At 36.4% G+C, this 16,440-nt stretch overlaps 1 protein-coding gene across 1 annotated transcript in view; it reads right to left on the bottom strand.

Moving 5' to 3' along the window:
* The window catches only part of LOC144963084 (uncharacterized), a 68,372-nt gene extending 65,513 nt beyond the window's left edge, over positions 1-2,859 (bottom strand). The window contains exon 1 of the mRNA XM_078896718.1: positions 2,183-2,859. Coding sequence (XP_078752844.1) covers positions 2,183-2,240 — 58 coding nt within the window. The 5' untranslated portion in view covers positions 2,241-2,859. The remainder of the gene's footprint in view (positions 1-2,182) is intronic.
* Positions 2,860-16,440: the final 13,581 nt, after the last annotated feature.

The raw sequence follows: 16,440 nt of genomic DNA on the forward strand, positions 1-16,440 counted from the left end.
TATGAATCTCTCTGTATGTCTAAACCATTTTATTAGACATAATGTAAGGTGTGAGAGAAACCAGGTAGAGGATGCAAAGTTTTAATACGTAATAAAACAAATAAACTCTAAAGCAATGATAAAACCTATTTATGTTTATTGTATAGCATTCCAATATATTATGATGACAGGGGTGCAATCTTTGGTATAGTCTACACGTTTTGAAAAGTACTATCTAAATGAATTTTGTTTGATTAAGAGAATTTGAAAAATATAAGAAGTAAGAACGTAAAGAAACAAACATCCACCTGGGCGCAGAGTCAGTTAAGGATTCATTAGTTATGTAAATAAACACTCCATAACCCAATTGCCAGGAACCGTGCATTCATAATGGTTCCAAACGTGACCTACATTCATTTCTTGCATGAACGAGCTGGTATTTACAGGTTATAGCTGGAATCTTGGCCAAAGTCCGAGTGTGGCCCAGCCATGCACAAATCAGCTGATCTGCTAGCTATGTTTTTTTTACTTGGTACGCCTTTATCTCGACCAGATCGAATGTCATTCGTTGGCTTTTATCACCATTCATCTTGAGTTTATGAATCACCATCATCCATATTATCAATTTAATGCTCAACAACGCCCTTCTTCTTCTTCTTCTTCTTCTTCTTCTTCTTCTTCTTCTTCTTCTTCTTCTTCTTCTTCTTCTTCTTCTTCTTCTTCTTCTAATACTACTACTACAACTTCTACTACCACTACTACTACTACTACTACTACTACTACTACTACTACTACTACTACTACTACTACTACTACTACTATTACTACTAATTCCTATCTTTTTCTCCTCCTTTTCGTCTCATCATCATCATCATCATCATCATCATCGTCATCATCATCATCATCATCATCATCATCATCATAATCATCATCATCATCATCATCCTTCTAATCCTTTTCTTCCTATTTCTAAAAGCGAGAGCTGTGTCTTGATGATACCGTGAGCAGCAAACGTATGAGCTCGAAAAGACTAGCACGCATTTAAGATATCCAGCTATCCCTCGGCAGAGGAGTAAGCTTTTCTTTGTTTACAATGAGTTCAAGGTAACAACAGCTGATACCCGACGCATGCGCACGAATATTCTTCGTGGGCTTGTTGTGACCGAGAAAAAAACAACAACTTGGTTCCAGACAAACTTTATATCACAATATTCTTTTCATTTTACGTTTTCTTATAAAGACGTGTTCGTTATTACTAGCATTACCATAACCAAACAGCTTGTTTACTTCCGAGCTTGTATTGAATATAATTATGATTAATCATTTGTCCGTTAAGTACGAAAGAGAGATCAAAAATATTTCAAAGCCTTAATTGAATTAGATTGATTTTTTTAACTTATAATATGTCATTGACCTGATATGGTTTGTAAACATTATTTTCTTCCTTGTTTCCTAAATTTATTATTAGATCAAAATCCACGATGGTTCATTCGCTTTTGATTTGTTTTTATTTTTTTAGTGATCAGATCATTTTACTGCTAATGTTATTAGGTAGTTCGTAGAGTTTAATGCTGATAAAGCTGATATTGTGATCGTGATATGTTATGTATGATGATGATGATGAAGATGATGATGATGATGGTGGTGGTGGTGGTGGTGGTGGTGGTGGTGGTGGTGGTGTTAGTGGTAACGGTGGCGGTGATCATGGTGGTGGTGGTCATTCTTGTAGTGGCGGTTGTAGTGGTTATGCTAGTTATGGTTGTATTTATCTAGGTGGTACTGATAGGGTTATTCTTAATATTCATTGTGGTTTTGGTGGTTGTGATGGTCGTTCTAAAATTACGTAACTCAATTGTATGAACAGAATTAATTGAATACATCAAGAATGGGGAATCTATTAGCCTACCACTTTCTCTGATATAACCCCAGACCAAATTCTACACCGAAACAAGAGTATATAATAATGATGAGGTGTGAATAATACAGTATCAGACAAATCAGATGGAAGAATCTTTAAAATGGTATTATCATCCATTTAAAAATCAGCCCTCTCGAACTCTCAGTCGAACATGGCTGGGGGTTTATGGGATTTTTAACTTCTTTGTTTCAAACTGAACTATACGATGTTTTAGATTATTATTTTGCACAAGTGCCCACTAATTTTATTTTTTATTTTCATAATTAAAAAAAAAACAATACTCACCAGCAATTAAGGCCGGAGGCAACAAGGCAATAAATATAAAGGCTTTGACAGCCTCCATAGTGAATGGGCTTCTACAGGCTGTGTAAGAATAATCACCACGCCCTCACAGCATCAAAATGTTTGGGCGATCACAAAAAAAACAACCCAACACAAACGTTTAGGAATAAACACACTCGTGTTATCTCAAAACTGTCGGAAAACTGTGGAATCTCCTCCTTTCATTTACAATCAATATTTTCACAGCAGATTTGTGAAATAGTGTCAATCAGATATATACACACACGAATGAACAAGATGATAATTTATTGATGATTATGAACAAAGGAGTTAAGTATAGATAATGAAAGATAATAGTTTCGTCTTGACCCCAACTAAAAGGCCAATGAATTAAATGTATGATAAAGTTCGATATTTATCAGGATACAGTGCGTCCTTTGAACCTCTGGAGGCCCAAGCTACGACTGAAGTTGGATGGAACGGTGAAGTGAAGATATATATGTGGAATATGTAACCATCGTTCGCACGCGGACGGAGTTAGCAGCTCACAATCTTGTTTGGGAGGTCAGGGGTTGGGGGTTGGTGTAGGCTTGCTCTCGCTGTTATCAACGGAGTTTGCTGTAAACATTCTGATATCAAGGAGGAATTAGTTGTGGAGAATAACACAAAGGCGGTGAGGGCTGGGGGAAGAGAAAATGAAAATGTGAGAGATTTTGGAAATCGTGAGAGAAGGAGAGAGAGAGAGAGAGAGAGAGAGGGGGGGAGAGAGAGAGAGAGAGAGGGAGAGAGAGAGAGAGAGAGAGAGAACGCAGAGATGGAACAACACAAGGAGAGAGGAGGAGATATGGGGAAAGTGATGGGAAAGAAAGAGGAAGGGGTGGGCACTGGGAGAAAGAGAGAGGAAAGAGGAAAGAGAGAATGGAGAGATAGAGATAGAGAGAGAGAGAAGAGAGAGAGAGAGAGAGAGCGTACAAATAGACAGAGATTTTTAAAAGGGAGAGGAAAGTAATGGGAAAGAGAGGAAGGGATGGGCTACAGAGAGAGAGAGAGAGAGAGAGAGAGAGAGAGAGAGAGAGAGAGAGAGAGAGAGAGAGGAGGGAGGAATAAGAGAAGGGAGCAGGTGGAGAGGAAACAGAGAGAGGGGGGAGAGACAGAGAGAGAGAGAGAGAAGGGAGGAGAGAGGGGGAAGGAGAGAGAGGAGGAAGGAAAGAGAGGGGGAGGAGAGAGAGAATGAGTGATAGGAGGGCGGAAAGAGGGAAGAGAGGAGAGAGAGGAGGAGGAGGAGGAGGAGGAGGAGGAAGAAGAGGAGGAGAGGAGAGAGAGAATAAGGAGGAGGAGGAGAGTGGGGGGAGGGAGAAGAAGAGAGGAAGATAAAACCTTAATTAGCATAAAATTGATTAAGCTAGACTTGAAATCTTCTTCTTCTTCATGTCATTATTTATTAAGTTCAACACAGAATGATCACGGGTAGAATAATATAAACATTGTTGAGGCAGAACTTGTAAATTAATTCGTAGTTTAAATTATAGAATGATCACAGTACTGAAAACACAACTGCCTGTAATAATAAATGGAATTTATATAGCGCTTTACCCGCGTTGTCACAGGCTCTAAGCGCTTCACAGTGATATAAAACAAAACATATTACAGAAAGACAAGTTTCATGGAAAAGATATACGAATTCAATTTAACAACAACAAAATATGATAATAATATTGCAACATTATGACGTAAAAAGATAAAACTTAAAGCAAGATTTGAAAGTTGTCAACTAATCCGAGCATCTCACGTGTGATGGGAGAGAGTTCCAAAAATGGGTGGGGGGGGGGGGCGAAAATTGAAAAGATTGTTCACCTATTTTACGCAATGGCTTATGTTTGACAATGATTGATTGGTCATTGCTTGACCTCAAGTTTCTATTGGGGACATACACGTTTAGAAGGTCTTTTAATATAGGAGGGACTGTTGGTGCTCAAGGAATTGTAGACAACAGTACAAACAGGCAACTCTTTTTTCCACAGGAAGCCAATGTAACTCATGGAGAAGGAGAGTTGCTGACGGGTATTTTTGGTTATTGCGCGCAAAACAAACAAACAAAAAACAACAAAAAACAACACATAACATCCGCCAGCCGGATATAACGTACCAAAACACAAAACAATGTGTTATATCAATTATGAAACGTTAAAGTATTATTATTATTATTATTATTATTATTATTATTATTATTATTATTATTATTATTATATTATTATTATTATTATTATTATTATTATTATTATTCATTATTATTATTATTATTATTATTATTATTATTATTATTATTATTATTATCATTATTATCATTATCATTAGTATTGTTATTATTATAATTGTTATCTTCATCATCATCATCATCATCATCATCAACACCATCATCATCAGCTCATCATTATCATCATCATCATCATCATCATCATCATCATCAGTATCATCATCATCATCACCATCATCATCATCATCATCATCATCATCATCATCATTACTCCCGCATGATCCCTCACCAATACAAAACGTACTCAGATAGTAAATATGATGCATTCTGGGTAGCTGTAAATCAGCTGATTGCATAAACAAAGAAGCCGATTGGCTGGAACCTCAAAGAGCGGAACAACCGTGCTTCACGTGAGACGCAGAAAACCTTGAGAAATTTAGATCGGGTGCAAAAGGTGAGTATGTTATGTTTATTTACATCCTGGATAAAGAATCGCGTGCACTCTTGCTTACAGTGGGGTAAGGATGAAAATAGGTGGATGAAAAACGGAGAGGAGATAGCTTTATATTTACACAGGTTATAATGTAGAATTAAGCCAACTTGCTGTTGTTCTACATTGTGTGTCATTAGTCTAAGTTCACCCCCTCTCTCTCTCTCTCTCTCTCTCTCTCTCTCTCTCTCTCTCTCTCTCTCTCTCTCTCTCTCTCTCTATTTCTCTTTCTTTCTGTACGTGTGTGGGGTGGTGGGGGTGAATATGTGTGCATGCGTGTGTGTGGATGTGTGTGTGTGGATGTGTGTGTGTGTGTGTGTGTGTGTGTGTGTGTTGTGTGCGTGCTTGTGGTATTTGTATCTCAGAAAAATATAGGTCAGCAGATTTTGAAGATAAAATTAGGCTTCGCTGTTCAGAGGTTATATTTTGATTTCTATATTATTTTACGACAACATGATACTTACATGGACTTCAAAGGCATTCCCTCATATTTTTTTTTCATCTTAGAGACAGATGCCAGGGCTATACAGGGAATTGCGCATTGACTTAAACGAGCAAAGCCCAACTTCGTGTTGTATATTGTAATGCTAACGTTGCTGCTAGAAGCTCGATGAAATAAGTAACTGAAGCTTCAATTCAATTAACAAATTGGCTGATGTCCACATCAAGAAAACACGATGAATGAAACGATAAAGACGAGTGAGAGATGAGGGAATTGCGTTGTTAAGCCTATCCCATTCGTCTTTTAGTGTTTCATTCATCGTTCTTTGTGACAAAGGGAAATCCCGGAACGTCCGCATAATCTGGCTTCGTTGATTACATTCCATTTGACTATAATTTTGTGTTGTATATTGTAGGCTGCTTATATTGATATTTATAACATTAGGCCAATCAAGACACATCTTTGGTATAATCTCAGTCTTGTGTTTGTGAATGAATTGTAATTGGTCCAGAGTTTACATTTTGATGGCTCCATCGCTATCTTTTACATTTGGATGGCTCCATCGCTATCTTTTACCTTCCGATGGCTCCATCGCTATCTTTTACATTTGGATGGCTCCATCGCTATCTTTTACATTTGGATGGCTCCATCGCTATCTTTTACATTTGGATGGCTCCATCGCTATCTTTTACATTTGGATGGCTCCATCGCTATCTTTTACATTCGGATGGCTCCATCGCTATCTTTTACATTCGGATGGCTCCATCGCTATCTTTTACATTTGGATGGCTCCATCGCTATCTTTTACATTCGGATGGCTCCATCGCTATCTTTTACTTTTGGATGGCTCCATCGCTATCTTTTACCTTCCGATGGCTCCATCGCTATCTTTTACATTTGGATGGCTCCATCGTTATCTTTTACCTTCGGATCTCCGTCGCAATCTTTTACATTTGGATGGCTCCATCGCTATCTTTTACATTTCGATGGCTCCATCGCTATCTTTTATATTGGGATGGCTCCATCGCTATCTTTTACCTTCGGATGGCTCCATCGCAATCTTTTATATTTGGATGGCTCCATCGCTATCTTTTACATTTCGATGGCTCCATCGCTATCTTTTATATTGGGATGGCTCCATCGCTCTCTGTTACATCGAAAACTTTTACATTTGGATGAATCCATCGCTATCTTTTATATTGAGATGGCTCCATCGCTCTCTGTTACATCGAAAACTTTTACATTTGGATGGCTCCATCGCTATCTTTTACATTTCGATGGCTCCATCGCTATCTTTTATATTGGGATGGCTCCATCGCTATCTTTTACCTTCGGATGGCTCCATCGCAATCTTTTACATTTGGATGGCTCCATCGCTATCTTTTACATTTCGATGGCTCCATCGCTATCTGTTACATCGAAAACTTTTACATTTGTATGGATCCATCGCTATCTTTTATATTGGGATGGCTCCATCGCTCTCTGTTACATCGAAAACTTTTACATTTGGATGGATCCATCGCTATCTTTTACATTTACATCGCTATCTTCAATGATGAGAAGATTGGCCCTCCAGAGAATGGGCATATTTCACTAATTTGCCTTTGGATATCCTGATGGAATAATGCATTGACCTGATGGACAGCAATCACCTCTGATGATCTAAAGGCAAAGTACTCGATTACTTATTCTCTTGAATCTTTGTAAAAAATACTTGGCGATCTTCTTTTGACTTCAAACAACCAAATATTTCATATTTAATTTCAGAATGATGAAAAATGGCCATAAACAAGTTTTGAGACGTTTTGAAAGATTTGTAATGATGTGTAATAATGTTACTTTACCCACACTGGGCCCCTTGTGTGGAATAATCTGCCCAGAAGGATAAAAGAGGTAAAATCAATTGATAGTTTTAAATCATTGTTAAAGCAAAATCTTTTTACCGTTACATTTTCATGATATTGATACGACATTACATACATGGCTGTTATTGATATCATTGTGCCTATACTTTTTATTTTTGGTAAATTTTGTGTATTATTTATTTGTAACGTGCATTGAGCATCACACAGTGGTGAAAATGACGATATAAATGCCATATTATATTATCATTATTATTATTATTATTATTATTATTATTATTATTATTATTATTATTATTATTATTATTATTATTATTATTATTATATATTATATTATTTATTATTATTATTTATATTATCATCATTATTATTATTATTATTAGTAGTAGTAGTAGTAGTAGTAGTAGTAGTAGTAGTAGTAGTAGTAGTAGTAGTAGTAGTAGTAGTAGTAGTAGTAGTAGTAGTATAATTATTATCATTATTATTATTATTATTATTATTATTATTATTATTATTATTATTATTATTATTATTATTATTATTATTATTATTATTACCATTATTATTACTATTATTATTATTATTATTATTATTATTATCATCATCATCATCATAATAATAATGATAATAATAATAATAATAATAATAATAATATAATATAATAATAATAATAATAATAATAATAATAATAATAATAATAATAATAATAATAATAATAAATAATAATAATAATAATCGATTGAAATTTGATGTAAATATTTTCTGGCCAAAAAGAAAGAAAAGTTGGGTTTTTTTCAGAGCATGCTAGTATTGTAACTATAGTGAGATAATAACAGCAACTAAGGTTTTATAATGAAATGACTACTGATTTACAGCTTGTAAATTGACAGGCAGATATTATTAGTTTTCCTATTATCCGGTGATGTGATTGTTACTGACGTTAGTAAAATAGTGGGGAGTTTTCCTGATCGTTCATATGATTTCTGTAGGCAGTGTCTATTCAGCAGCTGTCAAGCTTCATGCGTGCCATTATCTGAAATCTAGACGAAAAAGACCAAAATGACGACTTGATCTTTTGTTGTGCACATCAATTTCAATATGGGAGATTATGCCATCTACATTAGTGATCTATTTCTATTCTATGTCTTTGTGTATCAGATATTTACGATTGATTTCAAACAGAAACAAACATAGAAGAAAGAAATCTTAATTTTTTAATGTTTTCTTTTTTGTTTTATTTTGTTTTGTTTTGTTGTGTTTTTTTTTTAATTTCTTTGTTTGATTGTTTGGAGTTTTTTTTTTTTTTGTTTGTTTGTTTTTTAGTTTGAAAAAAGGAAATTCATTATTTTCCTCAACATGGAAGATAAAGTCATCTACCTTAGTGAGCCACTGCTCTGCTTGTGTGGATCAGATATTGACGATTAAGTTCAAAAGGTTAAAAAAATGAAGGAGTTAATGATAAAATTTTAATGGGCTTTTTGTAGTTGGTCTTTGTTTTGTTTAATTTTGTTATCTTTTGTTTGTTTGTTTGTTTGTTTGTTGTAGTTTTTATTGGGTTTTTTTTAGTTTGAAAAGAGAATTACTCACTATTTTCATCAACATCAAAGATGAAGTCAGCTACATTAGTAATAGGTGTAATATAATTTCCAGGTGAATCAGATATTGACGAAAGAGCCTAGTTCTAAAAGTACCAAGAAAAAAATAATAGAAATATCAGGTTGCTTTATCTATTTCGTTTTGTTTTTGTCTGTGTGTGGGTTGTTTGGGTTTGTTTGGGTTTTTTTTTTTTTTTGTGGTTTTTTTTTTGGTTTGTTTCATGATTTTATTTACTTTTTTTTAGATTGAAAAAGAAATGTTCACTGCTTTCAAAAAACAAAAACAACTCGAATATTAAAATTCAATTCAGAGCATTTGGTTCAAATCGACAGAACACTGTTTTGAGGCGATTGGTTACATTTGTGTGTCTGACGTGACCAGATTCAGTTACTTAGCCATGAATGAGTTGGTGTATTTTACAAACAAGGTCATGGCGGATTGCACATTCGTGGAGTGTTTATATAAATGTCTTTCTTTATCTAATCGGGTGGATTATCGATGAAAGGGAGAGGAAGGAGTGGCATTGATTGGGATCGTGGTTTGTCCTATATGATGATGATGATGATGATGATGATGATGATGATGATGATGATGATGATGATGATCATGATGATGATGATGATGGTGGTGGTGGTGGTGGTGGTGGTGGTGGTGGTGGTGGTGGTGGTGGTGGTCGTGGCGGCTGCGGCGGAGATGATGATGATGATGATGATGATGATGATGATGATGATGATGATGATGATGATGATGGTGGTGGTGGTGGTAGTGGTGGTGGTGGCGGAGATGATGAAGATGATGATGATGATGGTGATGATGATGATGATGATGATGATGATGATGATGATGATGATGATGATGATGATGATGATGGCGGTGTGTTGGTGGTGGTCGTGGTGGTGGTGGCGGAGATGACTACTACTACTACTACTACTACTACTACTACTACTACTACTACTACTACTACTACTACTACTACTATACGTTTTCCATCTATCTATATGCAAACACAAAATATTACCCCTGACACGATTACACTTGTTTCCTCAAAATATCAGTAATCGTGATTAGGACGCCCTTGGATGGACTACTTTGTGTTTACAAACAAATAGTTCAAATTTCAAAGTTCAAACTCTTTACTCAGACAATATGATTTCAAATTAACATTTACATTTTACATCAATTGAGAATCCCAATATCTCAGTTTGTAGGTCAATCGCCTCGCAAACATAAGAAAAAGTATCGGTCCAGGATTCATTCATTTACTGACACTCTGTTCACTCTCGGGTAACTAGATCTGGTAGATTTGTCCGAAAGTGCTTTCGGAAAGTATTGTCATATCCAAAGATTAGCAAGCATCGGTGACCCAATGCCTCAAGTGGGGGTATAACCGAGGCTAAAATCGATTTTATAATAAAACAATAAGGAATTTGACTTAATTTCGTATGTTTTACTAAAGACAAAAGATAGATTTTGTTGCTTAAATTGACAAAAATCTAAAATCACTTTTAGGCATTTGGTTACCCGCGATATAATTCCGTTTTGGGATGATAGGTCACAATTGTTACTATCAGTTTAACGCGACAGAAACCGTGTGAAAGTGTAATGCCTTATTCACTTGGCCATCTGGCCCTCACGTAATGAACAATCATGTTCAAATAACATTTTACTTATATTCAATGTGTCTTTTTCTTTATTTCTGAGGGGTCTCGACAGCTAAGTTTGTATAGCACGCGCTTCACAAGCGAAGGGGCAGAAATCAGTCTATATTTTTTTCTGCCCCCCCCCCCCCCCCCCTCCCACTTGTCCACTCAGCATTGATTGAGTCGCTGAATCTGTTAGATGTGGTGGAAAGTATTTTGCGATAAACTGGCGTCCGAAAGCAATTGCCATTGTCCGTTTCACGCTACAGAAACCGGGACAAACTCCGGCTATATGGACATAATGGCTCTGAAGGACTACTTTTTTTCTGTAATGTTGTTGGACTTTTTTTCTCTTGTTAATGTATCCGGTATAGATCAATTTTGTTTACGCTTTATAAATACAGTTAGTAGATTTTATCAGATTTAATTTCTCAAGTACAACTTAATCTGTTTGTGGTTTTTAAATCATTTACGTATCAACATTCATTAAGTGTTTAATCTCCATTCGATACAAACCATAAGTAGTGACAAACATATCTATTAGAAGGACAGTGACCTGTAGTGGCTCTTGATATAACATTTGCTAATTTGTTGTTGTATTTTGTGTTGTATTTGTTTATCACATTTATCATATTATCAGCTGATAAACAGAAAAAAATGTTTGAACAGCAGAAAAAAGAAACAAAACAGCTGATAGAGATGGTAAGAACTGTTTTTATTTTTTTTCAATTGAACACATTCCAAAATAATTATCTGTTGTTTAAAACGATATGCACAATGTGTAGAAATAATCAGTAAAAGACTTCAAACTTACTTGATAATAAACTATACATATAAAGATAGAACGTAAGTATTTATACAATTCGATTTTCAACACAAAATGTCCTAAGCCAACAGCGACACTTAGCGTGTAGGTAGAGCCGTGAGATTGGTTGGCGTTGACCTTGAAGCTTTACAATTCTTTTCGACAGAGACAACGGTGTTTACCACCAGGAACTCATTTTACATCTGAGTGCGGTGAGAGAATGTAGATAATGAGCTGTTTTGCAGGACTCAATTTTCCACCACAACAGCGGGATCCGAACCAGGGACCTACATGTCAAAAGTCGAATGTCATACGATTTGACAATCAATTTACAAATGGTAAATGGAGAGATGGTTTCATTGTATTTATTGCATGGGGAATCCCCGATTCATTGTGTGACAAATTCGATAGAACCTTGTCACATGGGCGTCATTAAGGGAAACGTCCATATAATGAATTAGCGAGAACGCAATACGATTATTATCAATCAGAGCGCGATATAGCCAATTGAATAAAGCATTGCATTTCCATACATAGGTAGGGGGGGGACCCGAGAGACCTGAGTTCAAACCCTGTTGTAGGCATTTCCAGTTTCCATGAGCAATAAACTTAGCCGCTATTGCTCAATGATGCCTGGGTTCTTCCCTGAGGAAGGGAATTTAATCTTTTATTTTTATATTATTTATTTATACGAGAGCTTTGTACAAAGAAGTAAATCCATACAGTCGCTTGTTGAATGGTGAAAACCTGCCTTGTCCTTTATTTTGACTTCAATTATGATTAGATGTCGGTGTTCTGGAACACGGTGTCTCGTCCGATAACATTATAAAGCGATTTTTATCCTGCTCCATTTTTCGATTATCACGAAAGAGAACGCCTAATTTGTGAGATTAGATACACTGCATCAAATCGAAATTTGATAACATAAGGAAGTCCTGGATAGGAAATGTGGTGGCAATAACTGGCAAAAAGATAATCGACTGCTTGGTAATGGTCCTTGAGCGTGAAGAATGGCGTTCAGTGACATTCAACCTCTGCAGGAAGACGGAACTCCGGTCAGTAAGTAAGGCTGTTGGAGGAGATAACTATAACGTTGTGAATCACACTATTAAGTACTATGAATCAGCAGAGATGCGCTAAGTAAAAGCTATACACCATTCATTATTGTTTAGGTTGAAATGATATCAAGTTGTTTCGAGTTGCCTTGTTAATTGTGGCTGGACCCACTTAAAGCCGGGGTTAACCACTTGTTCTCAATTGGTACTAAAAAATAAAAATGGTACTTTTTATATGGGAAAATATCCATGCTGTCCCGTACAGCGTCATACGAGCTAAATAACAATAGACGTAGGGCAGTTCTTTATAATAGGGCGCATGTTAGTTATTTCTCTCTTGACGATAAGGACCGTATGTTATAGTGTGCACAGAGACGCCGGACCATTACGCACTATCACCATCATCATCATCATCATCATCATCATCATCATCATCATCATCATCATCATCATCATCATCATCGTCATCATCATCATTATCTTTTTTGCTTCTTCTTCTTCTTCTTCTTCTTCTTCTTCTTCTTCTTCTTCTTCTTCTTCTTCTTCTTCTTCTTCTTCTTCTTCCTCTTCTTCTTCTTCTTCTTCTTCTTCTTCTTCTTCTTCTTCTTCTTCTTCTTCTTCTTCTTCTTCTTCTTCTTCTTCTTCTTCTTCTTCTCCTATTTCTTCTTGTCCACCTCCCTCTTCGTCTTCCTTATCATCATCATCATCATCATCATCATCATCATCATCATCATCATCATCATCATCATCATCATCTTCTTCTTCTTCTTCTTCTTCTTCTTCTTCTTCTTCTTCTTTTTCCTCTTCTTCTTCTTCTTCTTCTTCTTCTTCTTCTTCTTCTTCTTCTTCTTCTTCTTCTCTACTGTTTCTGTAAATTCCAGTCTTTGACAGTCCTGAAGTCTGGCACTAACGTCACACTTTTATCAGCACTGTGCATGACTGGAGCCATACCTTTTTTGTGTTAAATTAGGCGGAATTGGTGTAAGATAAATATCTTTAAAAGTGTGTATGAAACAGTGTCAGGCAAAGCATAAAGGAAAATACCAGAAAAAAATATTCCCCCAAGAAAACAGCCTCTCTCGACTTGGGAACGAACCTCAGACCTCTCGATTACTGTTCAGACGTTCTACCAATTCACCACAGAGGTTACTCTATTGTTGGGACGATTTAATGCTTATATTCTTTAAACAGAGTTCGCATTTCCGCAGTGAATCCTCGCTGCATGACAAAACACCAACATTGATCACCAGTGCCTTCTCCTTCATTTGTCACTTCCTTGATATTTACAAATGCCCTCTTGTCCAATGTTTGGGGAGGTGGGTCACTCATGGTCCAATTTCAATCACACATGGAGCAAATGTTCAGATTGATTTCAAAGGGCAACATCGATAAATGGGACTCCGGGTATGTGTAGATCAGTGGTTCTCAAACTGAAGTCAGTTGAAAGAAAACCGAAAAAAATGTTAATCAGTTTTACTAGTGTTGATAAATGTGAAATTGAATGTAAGCTTCAATTTAATATACGAAAATAGATCAAATGGACGTTTCGGGTTTCCCCTTTATCAACAAAACAGATAATCTCATTCGTCTGTAGTGTTTCATTCATCATGTTTTGTTGATAAAGGGGAAACCCGAAACGTCCATTTTATCTGTTTTCGTAAATTAAATTGGAGCTTACATTCAATTTCACATTAGTTATTTATTTCCTCAAGCTTCGAGCAGCACCATTTACATTACATAGTGTTGATAAAAGAATGTAAGGTACATCACGGATGACAATTTCCCTTAATCTTTTTAAAGACAAAAAAAACCCAACAAATTGTTACACAAACTGATTGCTTTTAAATGAAATCAGCTTCTGACAATGAAGAGCAACGGACTTTATCGATACATGGCTTCCTTGGTTTCTCTAAAAATTTAAATTTTAAGTTTTTGACAACAAGACAAATTTCATAGGAGACCGCTAATTTACATTTTTTTTTAAAGGTTTAACAACATATTGATGAAGATCAAGCTCACTTTCAGCAATGCTGAACTATGGTCATTCAATCTTCGATAGCTGAATAAGCTGAAACTTAACGCGTGTGAAGTGTAAGATAAAGCCCTTATCTTCAATACCCTTATCCCCATATATTGCTGATACTAAAGGCCTTAGAGATAACCTATCATTTTGACATTGAGAAATAAATATGTATTTCATGATAATTCATAAAAACAAGATCATGACTATGTGCGGTTATGCGGTCTTCTTGTATGCTCTCTCTCCTTTGAATAGGAGGTTCGTTGCTTCGAGTCCCGCCCTGAGCGGCGCATAGTTGAGTCCTTTAAAAGTACTCTTTACTCACGTTCTTTGTCGTACTCAGTTGTAAATGAATACTTGTCCATTATATAACGTTATCCCAGTCGGGATAAAAATGAAATATCGTCTAAAAGGCGTCTTGTCACGTCCAACATGTTATGCGTTGTTGTTGCTAGGGACCCCTCTTAAAGCGCTTGGAGCACGTTTAGTGGATATTGTCCTATATAAATGCTGAAGTATAAGTGTAATGCGACTATCTAGATACATCGTAATCAATCGTCTCAAGACGGTATTATTTCGTGTTGGACCTGATGCTTTAAGAAATATCAACATTTTTATAATGCGCATTTCCGAAGATTTTTCATGCTCAAAGCATTTCGTAGTGTTTTGTTTATTCCCCAGCAGGCCATATGGAACCATATTTCCATTTCATACAGTCCTAGTCATCTTTTAGGCATTCTTTTTATACTAACACTCTTACAATATCAGTAACTGCATTTTGTCAGGTTCTAATTCACATCTGAGTCGAGAGGGGTAATGTATGTTGAGTGCCTTACCCAAGGAGACAACGTCGGGAACAGAATTTTTCTCGATCACTGCCACACAATCAGGCACTGACTAAGCTTAACGTCGCTTGATTTTTGTAACAAGACCAGACACGATATCGCTGAGTCACCTAACGGTGCAACAGATGACTGGTGCATATTGTGATATTTGTGAGGCGAGAACTCTACCAACTAACTGAGCTATCGAGACGCCAAAACGAGTATTTATAATAAAGAAAAGTAGAAAACGGTAGGGACTGCCTGAAGCCTGGGATCGTGAAAATACTAACGAAAGAGTGAAAATGGAGAGGCTTCGGAAGGGAACAATACAGACAAATGGACGTATCGGTTTCCTGACGAAGGGTTTGTACCCGAAACGTCCATTGTATGTATTGTTCCCAACCGAAGCCTATCCATTTTCTCTCTTTCGTTCGTATTTATAATATAGCGCAATATCCACTGAGCGTGCTCAACGCGCTTTCCAAGGGGTCCCCTAGCCAATAGCGACACTTACCATGTAGGACGAGACATAACGCTTGTTAGGCGATATTAAAATTTCTTTATTATTATTTTTTTACTGTTAACATAAAGGTACTCAATTTACACATTGAGTACGTTGGGAGAATGTGGGTAAAGAGCCTTCTTAGCTCGTATTTGTTTGCCTTCTGTGTCAAAATATAATAAATAGATGTTTACATTTATGACTCACCGTCTGAAACGAAAATATCATGTAGGAATGACCTACATTTAGAACATAAAGTTTAAAATCAAACTTCACTGAATATGGAAATATTTTTAAAGGTAAAATTAAAGCATACTATTCATTCTCTTCAATGAAAGCATTTGTTTTATCTTAAATTGAGCTTATATTGAGCTTTTATATAGCGCAATATCCACTAAACATGCTCAGGGCGCTTTACAACAGCAACACTTAGCGGTAGCGTGGCTCAGCGGTACAGTCTTTGCTTCGTACCCGAAAGGTACCAAGTTCGATCATTCGCCGCTGCGCTGTGTGGCCTTGAGCAAGTCACTTCACCCTAGCTCAATTGACGGCGCTGCACTGCGGCTGACGCCTGGTTTATTCCAGGAATAGACCCTAAAAACAAATTTCCCCCTATGGGATTAATAGTTTAACATGTAGGACGGGACATGACGCCTGTTTGCGACATTTTCGCGGACAGAGACAACCTTATTAACGGTCAGGTACTCAGTTTACACTCGAGTGCGGTGAGAGAATGTAAGTAAAGATTATTTTCCAAGGACTTAACCATGC

The sequence above is a fragment of the Berghia stephanieae genome, chromosome 1 (assembly GCF_034508935.2).
Source record: "Berghia stephanieae isolate SIO BIC M18660-M18661 chromosome 1, UCSD_Bste_1.3, whole genome shotgun sequence".
Taxonomy (NCBI): Eukaryota; Metazoa; Mollusca; class Gastropoda; order Nudibranchia; family Aeolidiidae; genus Berghia; species Berghia stephanieae.